Here is a 16,150-nt window from a genome sequence, read left to right on the forward strand (position 1 = left end):
ACCTGCTCTTTAAAAATTGTAAAAAGTCTCTTAACACAGACACCACCCCTAAAATTTCCAGTACCAGCCTAAAGACTACATCCTCATCAAAGGATAAAAAATTTTAAAATTAAAAAAAATTTGAGCCAGCCTAAAAAAGACCCTACAGGAACTACAGCCTCAACAATACGACTTCCACAAACAACACAGGCCCCAGACATTATACTAAAATAAAGAAAGTCTAAGCCAAATAGTTTATTCATTTTTAATTCTCTCACTTTGCCTACTACCTATACCTGCTACACTCTATTAAGTTCATACCTTAAATCCACCTTCTGCCCTGTTACTTTAACAAACACCCCCTTCTCAGTTTCTAAGAACTGCTTAGCTGAAATAAATTAACATATCCCAGTGGCATTCCTCATTAATAACATATAGTAAACTAAGATTCCAAGTAACACTACAGGTCACTCTTTAACTAAAAAAAGTTACTAATTATACTCATGTTTGTCTTCTGTTATTTCCTAATCCTAGAATACAAAGCCAAAATAAAAACAGTGACCTCCTCACCTAACAAACCTGTGGCTACAACAGCCCAAAATTATACCTATTGGGCATATGTCTCATTCCTCCCTTTGATTAGGCCTGTCACATGGTTAAAACCCCTGGTTGAGGTTTATGTTAATAATAGTGTTTGGATGCCTAAGCCTACAAATACTCATGGGCCCTGTCACCCAAAGAAAAAAAATGTTAGTAAATGTGTCCATAGGTTATTAGTTCCCCCCTCTTTACATAAGGCCAACTATTGGTTGCCTAAAAAGCTACCGACAACATTGACTAGTTAAAATTCCAGGTCATAATCAAAGACCAGTATCCTATCATTTATTTTCTGGATGGAGCCCGGATCATTCACAGAGTTCAATTCAATTAAAACAGTTTAAGCCCCCAAAAAAGAGGTGCCGACAACCTCAACAATGGTCAAAGAATTTTAAAATATTAATTTTTAAAAATTACATATCTGATCACACTATGGTACTACAAAATAATTCCTATGAAGTTATCATTATTTGGTCCCCTAAGGGGACCTTTACAGTTAATTGTACCAATCAAAATAATAAATACAAAACAAAACTAAAACAGAAGCTATACTATCAAAAAGATAACACTACTTACACTGAAAAACGTGCTCATTTTCCCATAATTTGGATCAATTTTAGTATGGCCGGCCCACATCCTAAAATCATTAATCCAATAATAGGCCCTAAACACTCCAAATTATGAAAGTTAATAATGGCCCAACCTCATATTTAAGTTTAGAAAAAACTATATTATCTTTTAAAAAAAAGGTTAACAACTTCAATTTGTGTATCAGTTTTCTTTTTTTTTTTTTGAGGTGGAGTCTCGCTCTGTTGCCCAGGATGGAGTGCAGTGGCCGGATCTCGGCTCACTGCAAACTCCGCCTCCCGGGTTCACGCCATTCTTCTGCCTCAGCTTCCCGAGTAGCTGGGACTACAGGCGCCCGCCACCTCGCCCAGCTAGTTTTTTGTATTTTTTTAGTAGAGACGGGGTTTCACTGTGTTAGCCAGGATGGTCTCGATCTCCTGACCTCATGATCCCGCCCGTCTCGGCCTCCCAAAGTGCTGGGATTACAGGCTTGAGCCACTGCGCCCAGCCTGTGTATCAGTTTTCTTCCAACCAAACGGTGACCATTCAGAGTTGTGTCAACCCTCCTTTTATGTTAATGGCCAAAAATATTGATATTCGACCTAATTCTCAAACTATGACTTGTCAAAACTGTCACCTTTTCACCAGTATTAATTCCACGTTCAGTGTAGAAACATCTGTGTTACTGATAAAAACTAAAAAAGGAGTTTCGATACCGGTTTCCCTCAATAGACCTTAGAAAGCCTCTCCTTCCATTCATATCGTCACAAATATGTTTAAAAAAAAAGTATTTACCAAAACAAAGAGATTTATTTTTACCCTTATAACAGTCATTATGGGCCTTCTTGCAGTCACAGCTACTGCTGTGGCTGCTGGAATTGCTTTACACTCCTCTGTTCAAACTACAAAATATGTAAATACTTAACCAAAAAATTCCTCAAAATTGTGGAATTCTCAGACCCAAACAGACCAACAACTGACAAATCAAACAAATGATCTCAGACAGTTATTTAAATGGAAGATTGTACAATAAACTTGAAACATCAATTCCAAATACAATGTAATTGAAATACTTCTAATTTCTACATAACTCCCCGTTTGTATAATACTACTAAGCATCATTTTAAAATAGTTAGTATAATCTAAAAGAAAGAAATAAAAATTCAACATTAAATATAACCAAATTTTCAAAAAACAGGTTTTTAAAGCATCTCAGGCTCATTTAACTCTCCTGCCTGAAACTGACATCCTCACTGGACCTACTGATAGACTTTCAAACGGAAATCTTCTTAAATGGATTAAGACCATTAAAGGATCAACTATTACAAATTTTACTTCAATGTGTATCTGTTTATACTGTTTACTTTTAGTCTACAGATGCAAAAGACGCTTCTGAAAACAGACCACACACCACAAATAAGCCATAATAGCAACAGCGGTTTAAAAAAAAAAAAGGGGGTGCATGTTGGGAAAAGGACTTGTGGGGTTTCTGTATAAACTGGCCATAAAAATATGGGACAATAAGTTGTGGAAAGCCACAAGAGGCCTCTGAGGAGAAAAGTCTCCTAATTGCCATCATGTTCCCGTGCTCTAAGTGAGACCCACTCTCTTATCTGTAAACGCTGTGTTCAAGGAGAAAGACCCTCCTTTGAAGCACTGGAATGTGGACAGACGTGCAGGCTCCTAGTTAAGCCCACGTCCACTAGCTACTCTCCGATAAGTTAAAGACATGCTGTTTGAGCACAAAGGAGATTCATTTAAACTTCTATTGCTATACATTACGTCTATGATGCACTGCCACCCTTTCACTGTTTTGCCCTGAACATCTGCTTCTTAGATCTAAGTGATTATACTCAATAAATAGTGTGGAGACCAGAGCTCTGGGCCTTTTGCAGCCTCCATTTTGCAACTGGCCCCCTGGCCCCCACTCTTGATGAACTCTTAACCTGTATCTTCTCATTCCTTTGTCACCACCAGACTTCAGGTACCCTACAGGTGGTGTTGAGTCTCGTCCCCAACGTGTCTGTGCATGCTGAGGTCCAGCACAGGACATTGAACAACACATGTCCACTGGAGGAGTGAATGAATGAGCAGAACAAGCAAATAAATACACAAACTGAGCCAGAGAAAAGGGCCGAGTCACAGAGACAGAGTTGGAGAGAGACCAGGTCTCCTGGGTGTTTCCTGGTTTTGAGTCTAAGACGAGGTGGGAGAAGTGGCGTGGTGTTGGTGCTGGAGGACAGAGGGTTAGCTCAGAGGTCAGAGGTGAGGTCTGGGGTTACAATAAGGGAAAGTCACCCACCTGGAGTCTCAATGATGGCTGCAGCAACGTAGAGGCGCAGCCCCTGGAGGCCAGTAATGCCCATATTCAGCTTCCCCAGGGCATCCTGGAACTCTGCCTTTGAGAGGGAAATGTGGCTCTGTCCATTCACCAGCTGAGGCACAGAAAGAAACAGGACATAGGGTGAGACTGAGTCTCACCTCCCTTGCCCCTTCCCCTCCCCAGCCCCTATTCTCCTTCCTACCTTGGTCTGACTCTCCAGCCCCGAAGGAAAGTCTTCTTACCATCCTCATCTAGGAGCCCAAAGCGCACATACGCCACCCCCTGCACTGGCTTCCCATAGATGTACCTGTTGTGACAGAGAGAAGAGGGCGGGCCAAGGGCTGGGGGGAATAATGGCCTGAGGGCAGGGAAGCAGGAGCCCATTCATACTGAGTAGGGAGCAGGACCCAGTGCTGGTGGGCAGAGGTGGGGAGGGAGGTATTACCTGGCCTGGATGTCTAACTGGATTTCATCAAGATGGCCTGGCACCGTCAGGATGTAGGGCTTTCCAGGGGTGATCTTCACCTCAAAGTTGGGAAGGACTGACCCAGGGTGAAGGGATAGGCAGGTCAGACTCTAGCTCAAAGACTCCCCTCCACCCAGGACTGTGGCACCCATATCTCCCTGCCCTGAGCTGCACCCACTATGTTTCCTCCCACCCTTATTTCCTTCCGGAAAGCAGTTGCCTGTCCCTCCAGTTTCCAGCTCTCACCATATTTCTTCACCTCAAACTGGGTGCTGCTGTTGGATTCCAGGCCATCTGAGAATCGGGCTGAGATCTTCCAGGTCCCTGGCCTGAGAATGGACAAGGAAGGCGCTCAGCCCATCTGTGCAATGGGACACGGAGAGCCAGAGGCCTGCTTCCCTGGGAAGAGGACTGTGGGGGTTAACCAGAGGCTCAGGAGGTTGAGGGCCAGGGCATCCCGGGACGTGCCTCTGTGTGGGAGGTGGAGAGCCTAACAGGAATTGGGGTGGTGTAGCTTGGGGACAGCCCCCACATTGGGAGAGCTCACTCTGAGATGTCTGGGATCACAAAGTCATCCTGGAAGATGGACGAGGGCAGGTACACCTCTTTCTTCCGCACGCGGAGGCCGTGAGAGTTCTGCAAGGGGAGAAGTGGTCACAGGCAGGAGGTCACATCAGTGGCCAGGATCAGGAAGGCCAGAGGTCGGGGACTCACCTCCACCGTGACTGTGATGGCGTCAGTGCTCGGGCGCATCTTTTGATCCAGAGCAAAGACCCGGTACCGAACTGGGAGAGGAGGGGGAGAGAGGTGAGCAGGGATCCATGTGCAAGGGGAGAGTGGGTCCAACTCCGCAGAGGGAGTGGGGGACAAATATTTCCTAAGCAGTCCTCCCATGTGGCACTTTCTTTCAGGTTATCTCACTTAGGGGGCACCAAACTCGTCCTGACAGGGCTTGGAGGGGGTTCAATGTTGAGGCCCTGGGACTGAGACTCACCCTGCTGGCCAGGGTTGTAAATGGGCTGGTCCGTCTGCAAAAAGAGGTGCCCCCGGCGAGAGGAGAAGAGCAGGTTGACACCCTGGATGTTTGTCTTTCTGGACAGAGAGTCCTTTATCCATGGTGACTGGGCCACCAGCTGGACCTCAGGGCCTCTGAGGAGTTGATGGAGGCCACAGCTCTTCACATCTTTCAAGGGCACCTGTCAGGAGAGGGAGATGGAGCGGGTCACAGAGCAAGAGAGAGCTGGCCAAAAAGGACAGAGACCAAGGGAGAAACATAGAAGGAGAATGCGAGGGTGGGAAGACAGGAGGGGAGGAGGCTGGTGGGAAGATGAAGACACTTACAAGACCGAGGGGAACAGGGCGGGAGGCCCCCACAAGCAGCAGGAGGGCGTGGGGTCTAGTTACCTGGAGGCTGAGGAGTGCGAAGTCTCTTTCTGAGCTAAGGGTGAAGTCCACCTTTGGGGAGCAGGGGACATTATTATGAGATGGGTTTCGCAGGAACACTGATCCTTTCACTACCTGTCCTCGGGGCACATCCTGGAGCTGCACCCCCACCGATAGGGGGACCCCCAGATGAACCACAGAAGGAGAGAACAAGAGCAACCTGGGGAGAACAGACAGGATCAGCAGTCAGACTTCGCTCTGACCCTCCAACCCTGCTCTCCCTCACTCCTGAATCGGGTCCTGTTGCCAGCCCTGCCCCAATCCAAGCGCCCAACATCCCGCCTCCAGGACCTGGGCTTCTGCAGAGATAAGGTGAAGAAGCTGGATGCCCAGATCAGCCCCCAGAGGAGCCTCATGGCTGGAGGATGCAAGAGGGGTTAGATCCGTCTGTCTGTCTGCTACCTTCTGGCCAAGCTAGGGCTTAGGGCAGAGTTGACTCTGGACCTTGCTCCTCCCCCAGCCCAGCTAAGCTGGGAAACCACGTGACAGCCAAGAAATGCAACTGGCCTCAGGCCCAGTGTTGTGGGGGCGCCCCGGACACCTGGGTCTCCAAGGGAATCTCTGAATCTTGGCCCAAAAATAACCTTGTCCTTCCCTGTTAACCCCTCATTCCAGTGCCTGAGCACCTTCCCCTACCAAGTATATCTGTATCAGGGTATAGGTGCACACGAGCTCATGTGTACATGGGCTTACAAGGGCCCAACATGGCCCACGAGTGCAGGATATTTAAAGGCCCTCACAAAACAGTGACAGGTTTCTAAGACACTTGTCTCTTACTTTCATTCCAACACAAATTGAACAATACTAGGCTTTTGCTTTTTTAGGCCCTAACAGAAATTCCAGGGTTTAGGAGATTAGGTACACCCGTACCACTCCACAGGGAGAGTGGTCTGGTGAACCCCTAACCCCTTTCCTCTCTGAACGAGACAAAGCTCAGACTTCACCTCTACCCCTAAACAAGGCACCCAAACACACGTCACAGTAAATAAAGGACATCCAGAAAATACCACAGGCAGAAGTACTTTATTTGGCAATTTTAACACGACACGTAGGGAAAAGAACCCTGCCCTCCTTCACCACCTCCCCAGAAATCCCACCTTCCTATTTCAAGACAGAGTAATAACAGCACCATTTTACACAAAAGGGAACAGCCACAGCCTTGGCACCATTTCTGGTGCAGCCACATCTGACCCTTTGCATACACGAGAGCCCAACACTCATCCTGGCTCCCAAGCCTTCCCAAGGTGACCCTGTTTCAGCCACCATCATGTAGCAATTCCAGTCCCCTCCAGGCCCACTCTGGGGAGCTGAGCAATGATGAGCAGAATCTTCATGTCTCTGGCAGGCGGAGGAGGGTTCCAGAAGTGGTAGAGATGCTGTGCAGGAGAAAGACAAGGCTGGAGCCAGACACCTAGGCTCAAGTTGTTAGGAGAGCTTAGAACTTGGGAAGGGGTGTTCCCGGGTTCCAGAGAAGAATGAGAGCCACTGGCCTTCACTAGGGAACTAAGCATGAGCTGGGAGGAAATCCGACCTTGGGTCATTGCTCCGTCATCTGCCAGAGGCCAGGGCAAGACTCACCAGTCGACTAGCTGGGCCCCAATGAGGTCATGCACATGGTAGGTAAGACCAAGCCGTACAACGGCAGGAGCCCGCCGGCCGAGGAGCTCTGATAGGAGCAGCTCCCGGTACTTGGCCTTCCGGACCATGCCAAGGACAGCCTGGCGCCCTGGAGAAGTGGCACAGGAGAAGGGAAAGGTGACTAAGGCGTAGAGGCCTGAGGAGCCACCAAAGGGTGAGGGCTGCAGGTCTGAGCTGCAGATGGGATACCTTTAACAAAGTACTTGATGAATCTCCCAGCTCCAGGCACCGCTAGCCACCAGCTCCCAGCATCTCGGACGGTGAGGACTCCGGCGTTCACCAGATGCCTGAGGGCAGTGGGAAGCCAGCAGAGATGAGATCTGGGCTCTGAGAACAACCTGTCCTCCTCATCCATTAATATTTACACAAGTCTCGAGAAACATGGGCAACCACGCAAGAGAAAGTGGATACCACCACCCCAACCTGGGGTGGTTGTGTGCTTGCACCAACTGCCTCTGTTGGTGCAGTTGCTTGTTCCAGGACCCCTACGTGGACTGCCCTCCCTCCACTCTCTTTTCCTGCTACTATTACTCATTCATTTAAATAGCTTCTCTTCCCTGACCACATGTCCTGACACACATTCAGTCTCAGGACTGAGGAGAGGAATCAGGGTCTTCTGTGCTCCTGCCATTACCTAGGTAAACCACGCCAAGGCTCCCACCACATGTCTCTGAGAGTGTGTCTGCCCATGTGAGACCGGTGCTACAGCTCTTCAAATACTTTCACATATTCCATGGGTTACAAAGTAGGAGGCCTGAGCCAGATAGAGACTCTCAAAATTATATTTTTCTTTAGCTCCTGCCCAGTTGTTTTTTAGCTTTGGGTTTTTTTTTTGTTTTAATGTGAATGTTTAGGGGTATCCCAACTCCTGTCATTCTCTATTCTCTTAGTCCTAGTATGATTAACATCAAGCTTTTACGGTTCCTGCCAGGTCCCTGCGTGCTTTTGATAAGCCACCAAGGACTGAATTCTGTTCCAGGGCTCTTTCTAAGGCCCCAGGTAAGATAGGTCTCCTCTCTTGTGGGGAGGAATAAAAACTTGGGTCATTTTATTAAAAAGAAGAGTCAGCCTTTGGTAGCTTTTCTGGCAGGTTCACCAAAAAAGCTAAAGGACAGGCTGCATGGAACTGGAGGGAGCCAGGGAGGCGTCAGATGCCTGACTTTGTTGGTTCCACAAGTCTCACGTGATTTCTGAGTCCCTGAAGCCAAAGGTCTGTGTCATTTGGTCCTGCTGGAAACTAAGGTCCCCACAGGCTGGAAGTACTGAAGCTAGAAATTTCTGCACTGCCCCAGCATACGGTCGGCCATCACAGGCCTTGAGGACCTAGAAGCAGAGATGAGAAGCATGGTCCGTCCCCACCCTCACTCTCCACCAATCTCTCCACCCCTAGGACAGCATTTCTCTTCCTGTCTTACCTCTTGCTCAGATCCTTCCACCTCTCATACCCTTCCTCCTCCTCCTCCTCCTCCTTCTCCTCTCCCCACTTTACCCTCTCGCTCCTCCCTCTTTCCCTCCTGTTTCTCTCCCTCATGTTACTACTTACCAGAGCCCTGTGCCCTCTCCATGGGATGTGGGGGCAGAGAAATTCTTTCTTTTGTTTTTATTTCTGTTTCCCAACTTCCCTATCTCCCCCAACCTGTTCTCTGCCCCTGGCACCCCTGACACACACAGTCACATACTCTGGTCCTGTAGTCCTCAGTGAAGATAATTCCATGGGCATCCAAGTCGAAGCCCAGCTGGACAATTCTGATCTCCCGCTGCTCTTGAAGCTCCTTCTGTCTCCACAGAGAAGAGAGTGAAAAGAGGGGTATCAGGGTAAGATACTCTGCTATACTCTGGGCACTCTCAGGCAGGGAGATTTTGCCAATATTGGGGCAAATTTCTCTTAGTAAAGAAAAAACTGTGTGAGAAGATAATCAGGTAAATGACCAAGCAGCCTTTTCCAACTAGCTACCCACTCTCTCATCCACCTGCCTTATCTATGGTCTGTCAAACAGTCAATATAATTTTCTAAGACCAGGCACTAAGATAAAATAATGACTAAGATGCAGGCTCTGGCTTCAAAACATTAACAGGAAAATTCTGGGTGGGGTAAGGTGGGCAGGAGTATGGGATTCAATGTTTAAAACAAATAAAAATGAACCAGGACTTCTGTTTGCGAGAATACAGCAAGAACTAATACACCTGTTGAAAATTAACTAAAATGCTGGATAAAATGTTATTTAAAAATTGTTTAAGACCAGGTACAGTGGCTCATGCCTGTAATCCAGCATTTTGGGAGGCTGAGGTAGCAGGATCAATTGAGGACAAGAGTTCGAGACCAGTCTGGGCAACACAGTGAGACCCCCATCTCTACAAAAAATGTAAAAACTTAGCCAGGCGTGGTGGCAGAGACCTGTAGTCCTAGCTACTTGGTAGACTGAGGCAAGAGGATCACCTGACCCAGGAGTTTGAGGCTGCAGTAAGCTAGGATTGCAACTGGGCAACACAGTGAGACTCCGTCTCTTAAAAAAAATTGTTTAGACACTAAAGAGCTCACAAGATAACAGGAATTACCACTAATATAACATCTAAGTAGGCCGGGTGAGATGGCTCACACCTGTAATCCCAGCACTTTGGGAGGCTGGGGGGGGGCGTGGATCACCTGAGGTCAAGAGTTCAGTATCAGCCTGATCAATATGATAAAACCCTACTAAAAATACAAAAATTAGCTGGGCGTGGTGGTGTGCACGTGTAGTCCCAGCTACTCGGGAGGCTGAGACAGGAGAATTGCTTGAACCCAGAAAGTTGCTATGAGCCAAGATCATGCCACTGCACTCCAGCCTGGATGACAGAATGAGACTCCATCTCAAAAAATAAAAATAAAAATAACTGGGGCTGGGCACGGTAGCTCATGCCTGTAATCCCAGCACTTTGGGAGGCTAAGGGTGATCACTTGAGGTCAGAAGTTCAAGACTAGCCTGGCCAACATGATGAAACCCAGTCTCCATTAAAAATACAAAAATTAGCTGGGTGTGGTGTCAGGTGCCTGTAACGCCAGCTACTTGGGAGGCTGAGGCAGGAGAATCACTTGCACTCAGGAGGCAGAGGCTGCAGTGAGCCAAGATCGTGCCACTGCACTCCAGCCTGGGCGACAGGGTGAGACACTGTCTCAAAAAAAAAAGTAACTGGAACATGGAGTGCATTTATTAATCTAGGCAAATCTGCCCAGAACATTTTCAAAAGTAACTGGGTGCATAAAGAAACAAAACTCAAAGAGACAATAAAAAAACCCCAAAAGACAAGTAATAGTGGATTTATCAAAAAGACAAAAAAAAAACCCACAAACAAACAAACAAAAAAATAGCACTTTGGGAGGCCGAGGCAGGCGGATCATTTGAGGTCAGGAGTTTGAGACCAGCCTGGCCAACATGGTGAAATCCCATACCTATTAAAAATACAAAATGTGGCCGGGCGCAGTGGCTTATGCCTGTAATCTCAGCACTTTGGGAGGCCAAGGGGGGCGGATCAAGAGGTCAGGAGATCGAGACCATCATGGCCATTATGATGAAACCCTGTCTCTACTAAAAATACCAAAATTAGCTGGGCATGGTAGCATGTGCCTGTAGTCCCAGCTACTCTGGAGGGTGAGGCAGGAGAATTGCTTGAACCCGGAAGGCAGAGGTTGCAGTGAGTTGAAATCGTGCCACTGCACTTCAGCCTGGGCAACAGAATGAGACTCCACCTCAAAAAAAAAAAAAAAAGGAAAACCAAGGGAACAATGACCATAGCAGTCACCTCCCAGGGACACTCTGATCAGAGACATTTTGATCAGAGAGGAATATATGTGGGATACTGGCCATGTTCTATAGTTTGACCTAGGGAGTAGCTAGATGGGTATCTGCTTTATAAACATCATTTAAATTATATATGTTTATATTTTCATTCGGCAACTTTTAAAGGTTTTTAAAAATAAAAGCTAACACCAATATATTAAAAACAACAAATACTTCTTAAGGAGTGGTTCCATCTGGCATGCTTCCTCACAGGAGACGTAGTGAGGGAGACTAGCTCACCTCAAGGGAGAGCCAGACTGCCTTCCTTTTCTTCCCTCTTTTCTTGAAAGATCACTATTAACCTTCTACCTGCTAAATCCAATGGGCAGATTTCAGTTCTGGGTTTTTTTGGTTACGTTTTCATTTTTTTTTAGAGACAGGGTCTCACTCTGTCACCCAGGCTGAAGTGCAGTCGTGCAATCATAGCTCACTGCAGCCTCAAATTCTTGGGGTCAAGCAATCCTTCTGCCTCAACTTTCCAAACAGCTAGAACAACAGGTGCATACCACCATGCCCAGCTAAGAATTTTTGTGTTTCAATTTATTTGATTTATTTAGTAGAGATAGGGTCTCAGTTATTCAGTAAAGACGCGGTCTCACTTTGTTGCCCAGGCTGGTCTCAAACTTTTGGTTTCAAGCTATACTCCTGCCTCAGTCCCCCAAAGTGGTGGGATTACAGGCATGAGCCACCACACTCAGCCTAGATTTCAGTTTATATTTTACTTTACCTCTTTCCTCTTCTTAGGCCACTGTCTTGAATCACAGGTTCTAATACTGCCAACGACTTCACTTCCTCAAAAATCTCTTTACTTTTACAATAGGCCTCTTCCTGGGTTACTTTTTTTTTTTTTTTTTTTTTTGAGACAAGGTCTAGCTCTATCACCCAGGCTGGGGTACAGTGGTGCTATCTCAGCTCACTGCAATCTCCGCCTCCCCAGCTGAAGCAATCCTCCCACCTCAGCCTCCCCAGGCGCATACCACCACACCTGGCGAATTTTTGTATTTTTTGTAGAGATAGGGTTTTGTCATGTTGCCCATGCCTGTCTCAAACTCATGAGCTCAAGAGATCCACTCACCTCGGCCTCCCAAAGTGCTGGGATTACAGGCGTGAGCTACCACCCCGGCCTCTGGGTTCCTCTTAACTCAGGCAATTCCCTCTCTGCCTCTGTCACAGATTCCTCTTCTTCTGCTTTCCCTTTATGTCAGTGGATCTCAAATTTTAAGGCACACTTAAAAAGGACTTGAGGCAGTTCAAAAGTGTAGAGTCCCAAATCCCACCCCAAGAGATTGTAACTCATTAACCTTGGATGAGTCCCAGGAACCTGTATTTTTAAAATAAGCAGCCCATGTAATTTTGACACAGGCATAACTCAGCTCATACATTCAGTAACACTGCCTTCAATGACAGTGTTTCCCAGCATTGTGGATTTGACCCTATCAACTTCCACTCTAAACTTGGAGTCCTTAACCATGGACCTCAGAAGATCAGTGAAATATTTCTCCCCTAACTGTACATACATCCTATGTATATGTGGCAGACGTGCATTTTTCTGGAGAGAAATAGCCAAAGCTTTTATCACCTTCTAAAGATTATAAAAACGTTAGAAATCACTCCTCTACCCACTCTTCCTACTGGATCTCACCACATCCACAGAATTAACCACTTGCTATTCACACCTCCATGACTTGTAATTCTATTATCACTGGCCCGGAATATCTAATATCCACTTGTTTAATACGTTTGTCTTTGGATGCTCCACACGCACCAACTCAACTTGTACAAAATTACACGCATTATCTGTAGTCCAACAACTAAATGTGCTCCTAATACCACCAGCCACGCCGTCATCTAGAAAGTCTGAGTTGTCCTGGACTCCTCCCTCTTCCTCACTCTCCTCTCCCTCCGTACTGCACTGACCTAATTTAGGCCTTCACCACTTCTCAGATGCAGTATCTTCTTAGCTGACCTCCCTGCCTCATCCACTACCTCCAATACACCATTCCCTCTCTCTATGACATTCTCTACCAGCCCATCGCCTCAGGGTAAGATGGAAACAACACTGATGTACAAGGCCTGTCATGATCTGACGTCTGTCTGCACTCCCAGTGCTCTATGTTCGAACCATCCCCCATGACTCGGTTTCCCCAAAAGCCTCGTTCTTCTCCCTCCATGACTGAAATGCCCTGTACTGCCCGCGGCCCATTTATCAGGGTCTCTGTGGCACCCCAGTGCCCGGAACAGTGCCCTCCCCTGAAAGGCCTAATGCTTGCTGAACAGCTGGCGAAGTGACTGAGGGACAGGAAATTTTAGGAGTCAGGAAAGGGGCCTCCGGCGGTCGCACCGACGCCCCTCACCAACTGCCGGTCGGCCACGGTCCTGTCAGGCACGAGGCTGTACACCTGGCTCCTCAGCACGATGGGCGGCAGAGCGTCCTCAAACAGACCTCGCGGGAACAGCTGCATGAGCTCTGAGACAGCCGCGCGCGCCGACCCTGGACCGAGAAACCGGGTCAGAGACAGGGAACTGGGGCGGGGACGCGGTTCTAACAAAACTCTCGGCTACCGGAAGCGAGGCCCCACCCAGCTGGGGTCTTTAGCCCCGCCCCCGGAGGTTGCCATGGTTACCTGGCTCGCCCCGAAGAGGATCCGACTCCACAAGCCCTCGCTTCCGCCGCCTCTTAACTCCAAAGGTCTCCGGGACCAGATGATGCCTCTTTCGGCTCATATCCCGGGATTTTATGGTACCGGGGAAGAGGTAGGAATGGAGGGAAGAGAATCTGAAAATAGGGTCTTCCGGCGCAGAACAGTGACGTACGCTGTCCCCGGGCGTCCCTCCTAGACCAGGTGATGACGAAGAGGGCGTCAACTTGTCATCCCTCAGGCCAGTCAGTGTTGGGAGGGGCGGTGGCGACGCAGATACCCGCAACACGTCCGCCGGGCCGGGCCCCACGCCGACCGCGGATTGGCTCCCTCCAAGGGCACGCACGCCTGGGGACTCGTGGGCGGTGTTGAGGGGCGCCGGTGGCCACGTTGGGATCAACCTCCTTCGTAAAGCGCACACCTCCCCCGCCCCGGGAGGGGTTTGCCCGCCACTGTCGCTGAATGATTGCATCATCGAAAGCAGAAAAACCATTTTTGCATCCTTCGGCCTCTGGTGTGCCTGCCATGACGTCATAGCCCTGCGGAGGTGGAAGTTGGGGAGCTTTGAGGTAACTGGATTCTTGATCTGGGCGCAGGCGTCCTTCCTAACCTCACTGCATTTGGAGGACCTGGAGGGAGGGTGGGTGAAGGGCGAGGAAAGAGGCAGGATGAGAGCTTGGCCGCTGTGGCGTCTGAGCGGCCTGAATGTTTCAAGGCCAGAACCTGGCGATCAGGTGGCTCGCTTAGTCCTAAACCAGTCATCCTTCTCCAGGCCTCCTCTGTAAAACGGAAACTCTGTCCCCCTGCTTCCCTTAGGACCTCATGGATCCCAGGGGGACCAAGAGAGGAGCTGAGAAGACAGAGGTAGCTGAGCCTCGGAACAAACTACCCCGTCCAGCACCTTCTCTGCCCACAGACCCTGCCCTCTACTCTGGGCCCTTTCCTTTCTACCGGCGCCCTTCGGAACTGGGCTGCTTCTCCCTGGATGCTCAACGCCAGTACCATGGAGATGCCCGAGCCCTGCGCTACTATAGCCCACCCCCCACTAACGGTCCAGGCCCCAACTTTGACCTCAGAGACGGATACCCGGATCGATACCAGCCCCGGGACGAGGAGGTCCAAGAAAGGCTGGACCACCTGCTGTGCTGGCTCCTGGAACACCGAGGCCGGTTGGAGGGGTGAGCAAAGCGTGGCAGGCAGTATATCTGGAGACCTGTACCTACCCTCTAAAATTAGGAGAGCCACAGCCGGGGTGAGAATCAGTCCTTAGAAGAAACAGACTATTCTTCAAGGGGAGCTTCTCACTAATGCTTGTGTCAGACCTTCAGCCTGTAACTCCTGCCTCTCAGGGGTCCAGGCTGGCTGGCAGAGGCCATAGTGACGTGGCGGGGGCACCTGACAAAATTGCTGACGACACCATATGAGCGGCAGGAGGGTTGGCAGCTGGCAGCCTCTCGGTTCCAGGGAACACTATACCTGAGTGAGGTGGAGACACCGAACGCCCGGGCCCAGAGGCTTGCTCGGCCACCGCTCCTCCGGGAGCTTATGTACATGGGATACAAATTTGAGCAGTACATGTGTGCAGGTGAGTTGCCCCTGCTTCATAGCCCCCTTCCCCTTCCCAGAGATTGAGAGCCCCCCCACCCCTGCTGCTGCTTCTCTCCTTGTGCAGACAAACCTGGAAGCTCCCCAGACCCCTCTGGGGAGGTTAACACCAACGTGGCCTTCTGCTCTGTGCTACGCAGCCGCCTGGGAAGCCACCCTCTGCTCTTCTCAGGGGAGGTAGACTGCACAGACCCCCAGACCCCATCCACACAGCCCCCCACCTGCTATGTGGAGCTCAAGACCTCCAAGGAGATGCACAGCCCTGGCCAATGGAGGAGCTTCTACAGGTTCAGGATAGGGGTGGGCAGGGCGAGAGCTTAGACTTGAAGGCTGGGAAAGGGACTTGGGGAGGAGGGTGAAGGCAGAATGGAGGGTGGACGAGGGGTCCCACTGACCCCTTGCTTTTCCTGACAGACACAAGCTCCTGAAATGGTGGGCTCAGTCATTCCTCCCAGGGGTCCCGAATGTTGTTGCTGGCTTCCGTAACCCAGAGGGTTTTGTCTCTTCCCTCAAGACCTTTCCTACCATGAAGATGTTTGACTATGTCAGGGTAAGGGAATGATGCTGCAGCTCCCACCCGCATCCCCAAACACCAAGACCACAGGTCTAGCGTCCAGGGCAGCAGCCTGCCTTCCCCTCGTCCCACCACCCCCACTGCCAATCTTCTGCCTTCTCTGCCTGCTCCAGAATGACCGTGACGGCTGGAATCCCTCTGTGTGCATGAACTTCTGTGCCGCCTTCCTTAGCTTTGCCCAGAGCACGGTTGTCCAGGATGACCCCAGGTGAGGCATTCAGCTCTGTCCATCCTCTCTGGATCCCAGGATCCAGCCTCTGGTCCTCAACTGATTCCTCCATCTGCCCCCCCAGCCTCGTTCACCTCTTCTCTTGGGAGCCTGGTGGCCCAGTCACCGTGTCTGTACACCGAGATGCACCCTATGCCTTCCTGCCTATATGGTACGTGGAAGCCATGACTCAGGACTTCCCATCACCCCCCAAGACTCCGTCCCCCAAATAGTGATGTTTAGAGGGGGGCAGTCATATCTCTGTGTGCAGATAATAAAAGCATATTTCTAAGAGG

General features: G+C 49.4%; 3 protein-coding genes across 4 annotated transcripts; 1 reads left to right on the plus strand and 2 right to left on the minus strand.

Moving 5' to 3' along the window:
- Nucleotides 1–3,421: 3,421 nt before the first annotated feature.
- C4A (complement C4A (Chido/Rodgers blood group)) lies at nucleotides 3,422–5,810 on the minus strand. Its single transcript, XM_017859562.1, is given in 10 exon segments — nucleotides 3,422–3,578; nucleotides 3,669–3,685; nucleotides 3,688–3,773; nucleotides 3,912–4,008; nucleotides 4,179–4,261; nucleotides 4,480–4,568; nucleotides 4,647–4,717; nucleotides 4,927–5,128; nucleotides 5,337–5,535; nucleotides 5,667–5,810. Coding segments are annotated over 10 exon segments (1,050 nt in total). The 5' UTR covers nucleotides 5,732–5,810; the 3' UTR covers nucleotides 3,422–3,437.
- A 578-nt stretch (nucleotides 5,811–6,388) lies between these two features.
- WHR1 (winged helix repair factor 1) lies at nucleotides 6,389–14,030 on the minus strand. 2 transcript variants are annotated; one of them, XM_017859569.1, is made up of 7 exons: nucleotides 13,453–14,030; nucleotides 13,183–13,319; nucleotides 8,693–8,788; nucleotides 8,197–8,336; nucleotides 7,203–7,300; nucleotides 6,954–7,101; nucleotides 6,552–6,751 (listed from the first exon to the last, which is right to left on the minus strand). In XM_017859569.1, exons 1-7 carry the CDS (start codon nucleotides 14,000–14,002, stop codon nucleotides 6,706–6,708), a joined length of 1,215 nt encoding a protein of 404 aa, XP_017715058.1. In that variant the 5' UTR covers nucleotides 14,003–14,030; the 3' UTR covers nucleotides 6,552–6,705. The 2 variants fall into 2 exon arrangements, with proteins under 2 accessions (XP_017715057.1, XP_017715058.1); XM_017859568.1 differs by lacking the exon at nucleotides 6,954–7,101 and having other exon boundaries at nucleotides 6,389–6,751.
- On the plus strand, nucleotides 13,711–16,149 carry DXO (decapping exoribonuclease). The gene is made up of 7 exons (XM_017859570.1): nucleotides 13,711–14,036; nucleotides 14,284–14,645; nucleotides 14,817–15,052; nucleotides 15,140–15,359; nucleotides 15,487–15,622; nucleotides 15,760–15,854; nucleotides 15,940–16,149. Exons 2-7 carry the CDS (start codon nucleotides 14,290–14,292, stop codon nucleotides 16,085–16,087), a joined length of 1,191 nt encoding a protein of 396 aa, XP_017715059.1. The 5' UTR covers nucleotides 13,711–14,036; nucleotides 14,284–14,289; the 3' UTR covers nucleotides 16,088–16,149.
- The last annotated feature ends 1 nt before the right edge of the window (nucleotide 16,150 follows it).

Source organism: Rhinopithecus bieti, unplaced genomic scaffold (assembly GCF_001698545.2).
Source record: "Rhinopithecus bieti isolate Rb0 unplaced genomic scaffold, ASM169854v2 scaffold_51440, whole genome shotgun sequence".
In the NCBI taxonomy this organism is placed as follows: Eukaryota; Metazoa; Chordata; class Mammalia; order Primates; family Cercopithecidae; genus Rhinopithecus; species Rhinopithecus bieti.

Excerpts from the sequence above, each read along its gene's own strand:
- WHR1 (XM_017859568.1), bottom strand. The coding sequence starts at position 14,002 with ATGACGTCATGGCAGGCACACCAGAGGCCGAAGGATGCAAAAATGGTT. Across the intron at positions 7,301-8,196 it reads TTCAGGGACTCAGAAATCAC|GCATCTGGTGAACGCCGGAG; the intron begins GTGAGACTTGTG and ends CACTGCCCTCAG. Across the intron at positions 6,752-7,202 it reads CATCAAGTACTTTGTTAAAG|CATCTCTACCACTTCTGGAA; the intron begins GTATCCCATCTG and ends TCTCCTGCACAG.
- DXO (XM_017859570.1), top strand. The coding sequence starts at position 14,290 with ATGGATCCCAGGGGGACCAAGAGAGGAGCTGAGAAGACAGAGGTAGCT. Across the intron at positions 14,646-14,816 it reads CACCGAGGCCGGTTGGAGGG|GGGTCCAGGCTGGCTGGCAG; the intron begins GTGAGCAAAGCG and ends CCTGCCTCTCAG. Across the intron at positions 15,360-15,486 it reads CAATGGAGGAGCTTCTACAG|ACACAAGCTCCTGAAATGGT; the intron begins GTTCAGGATAGG and ends TTTTCCTGACAG.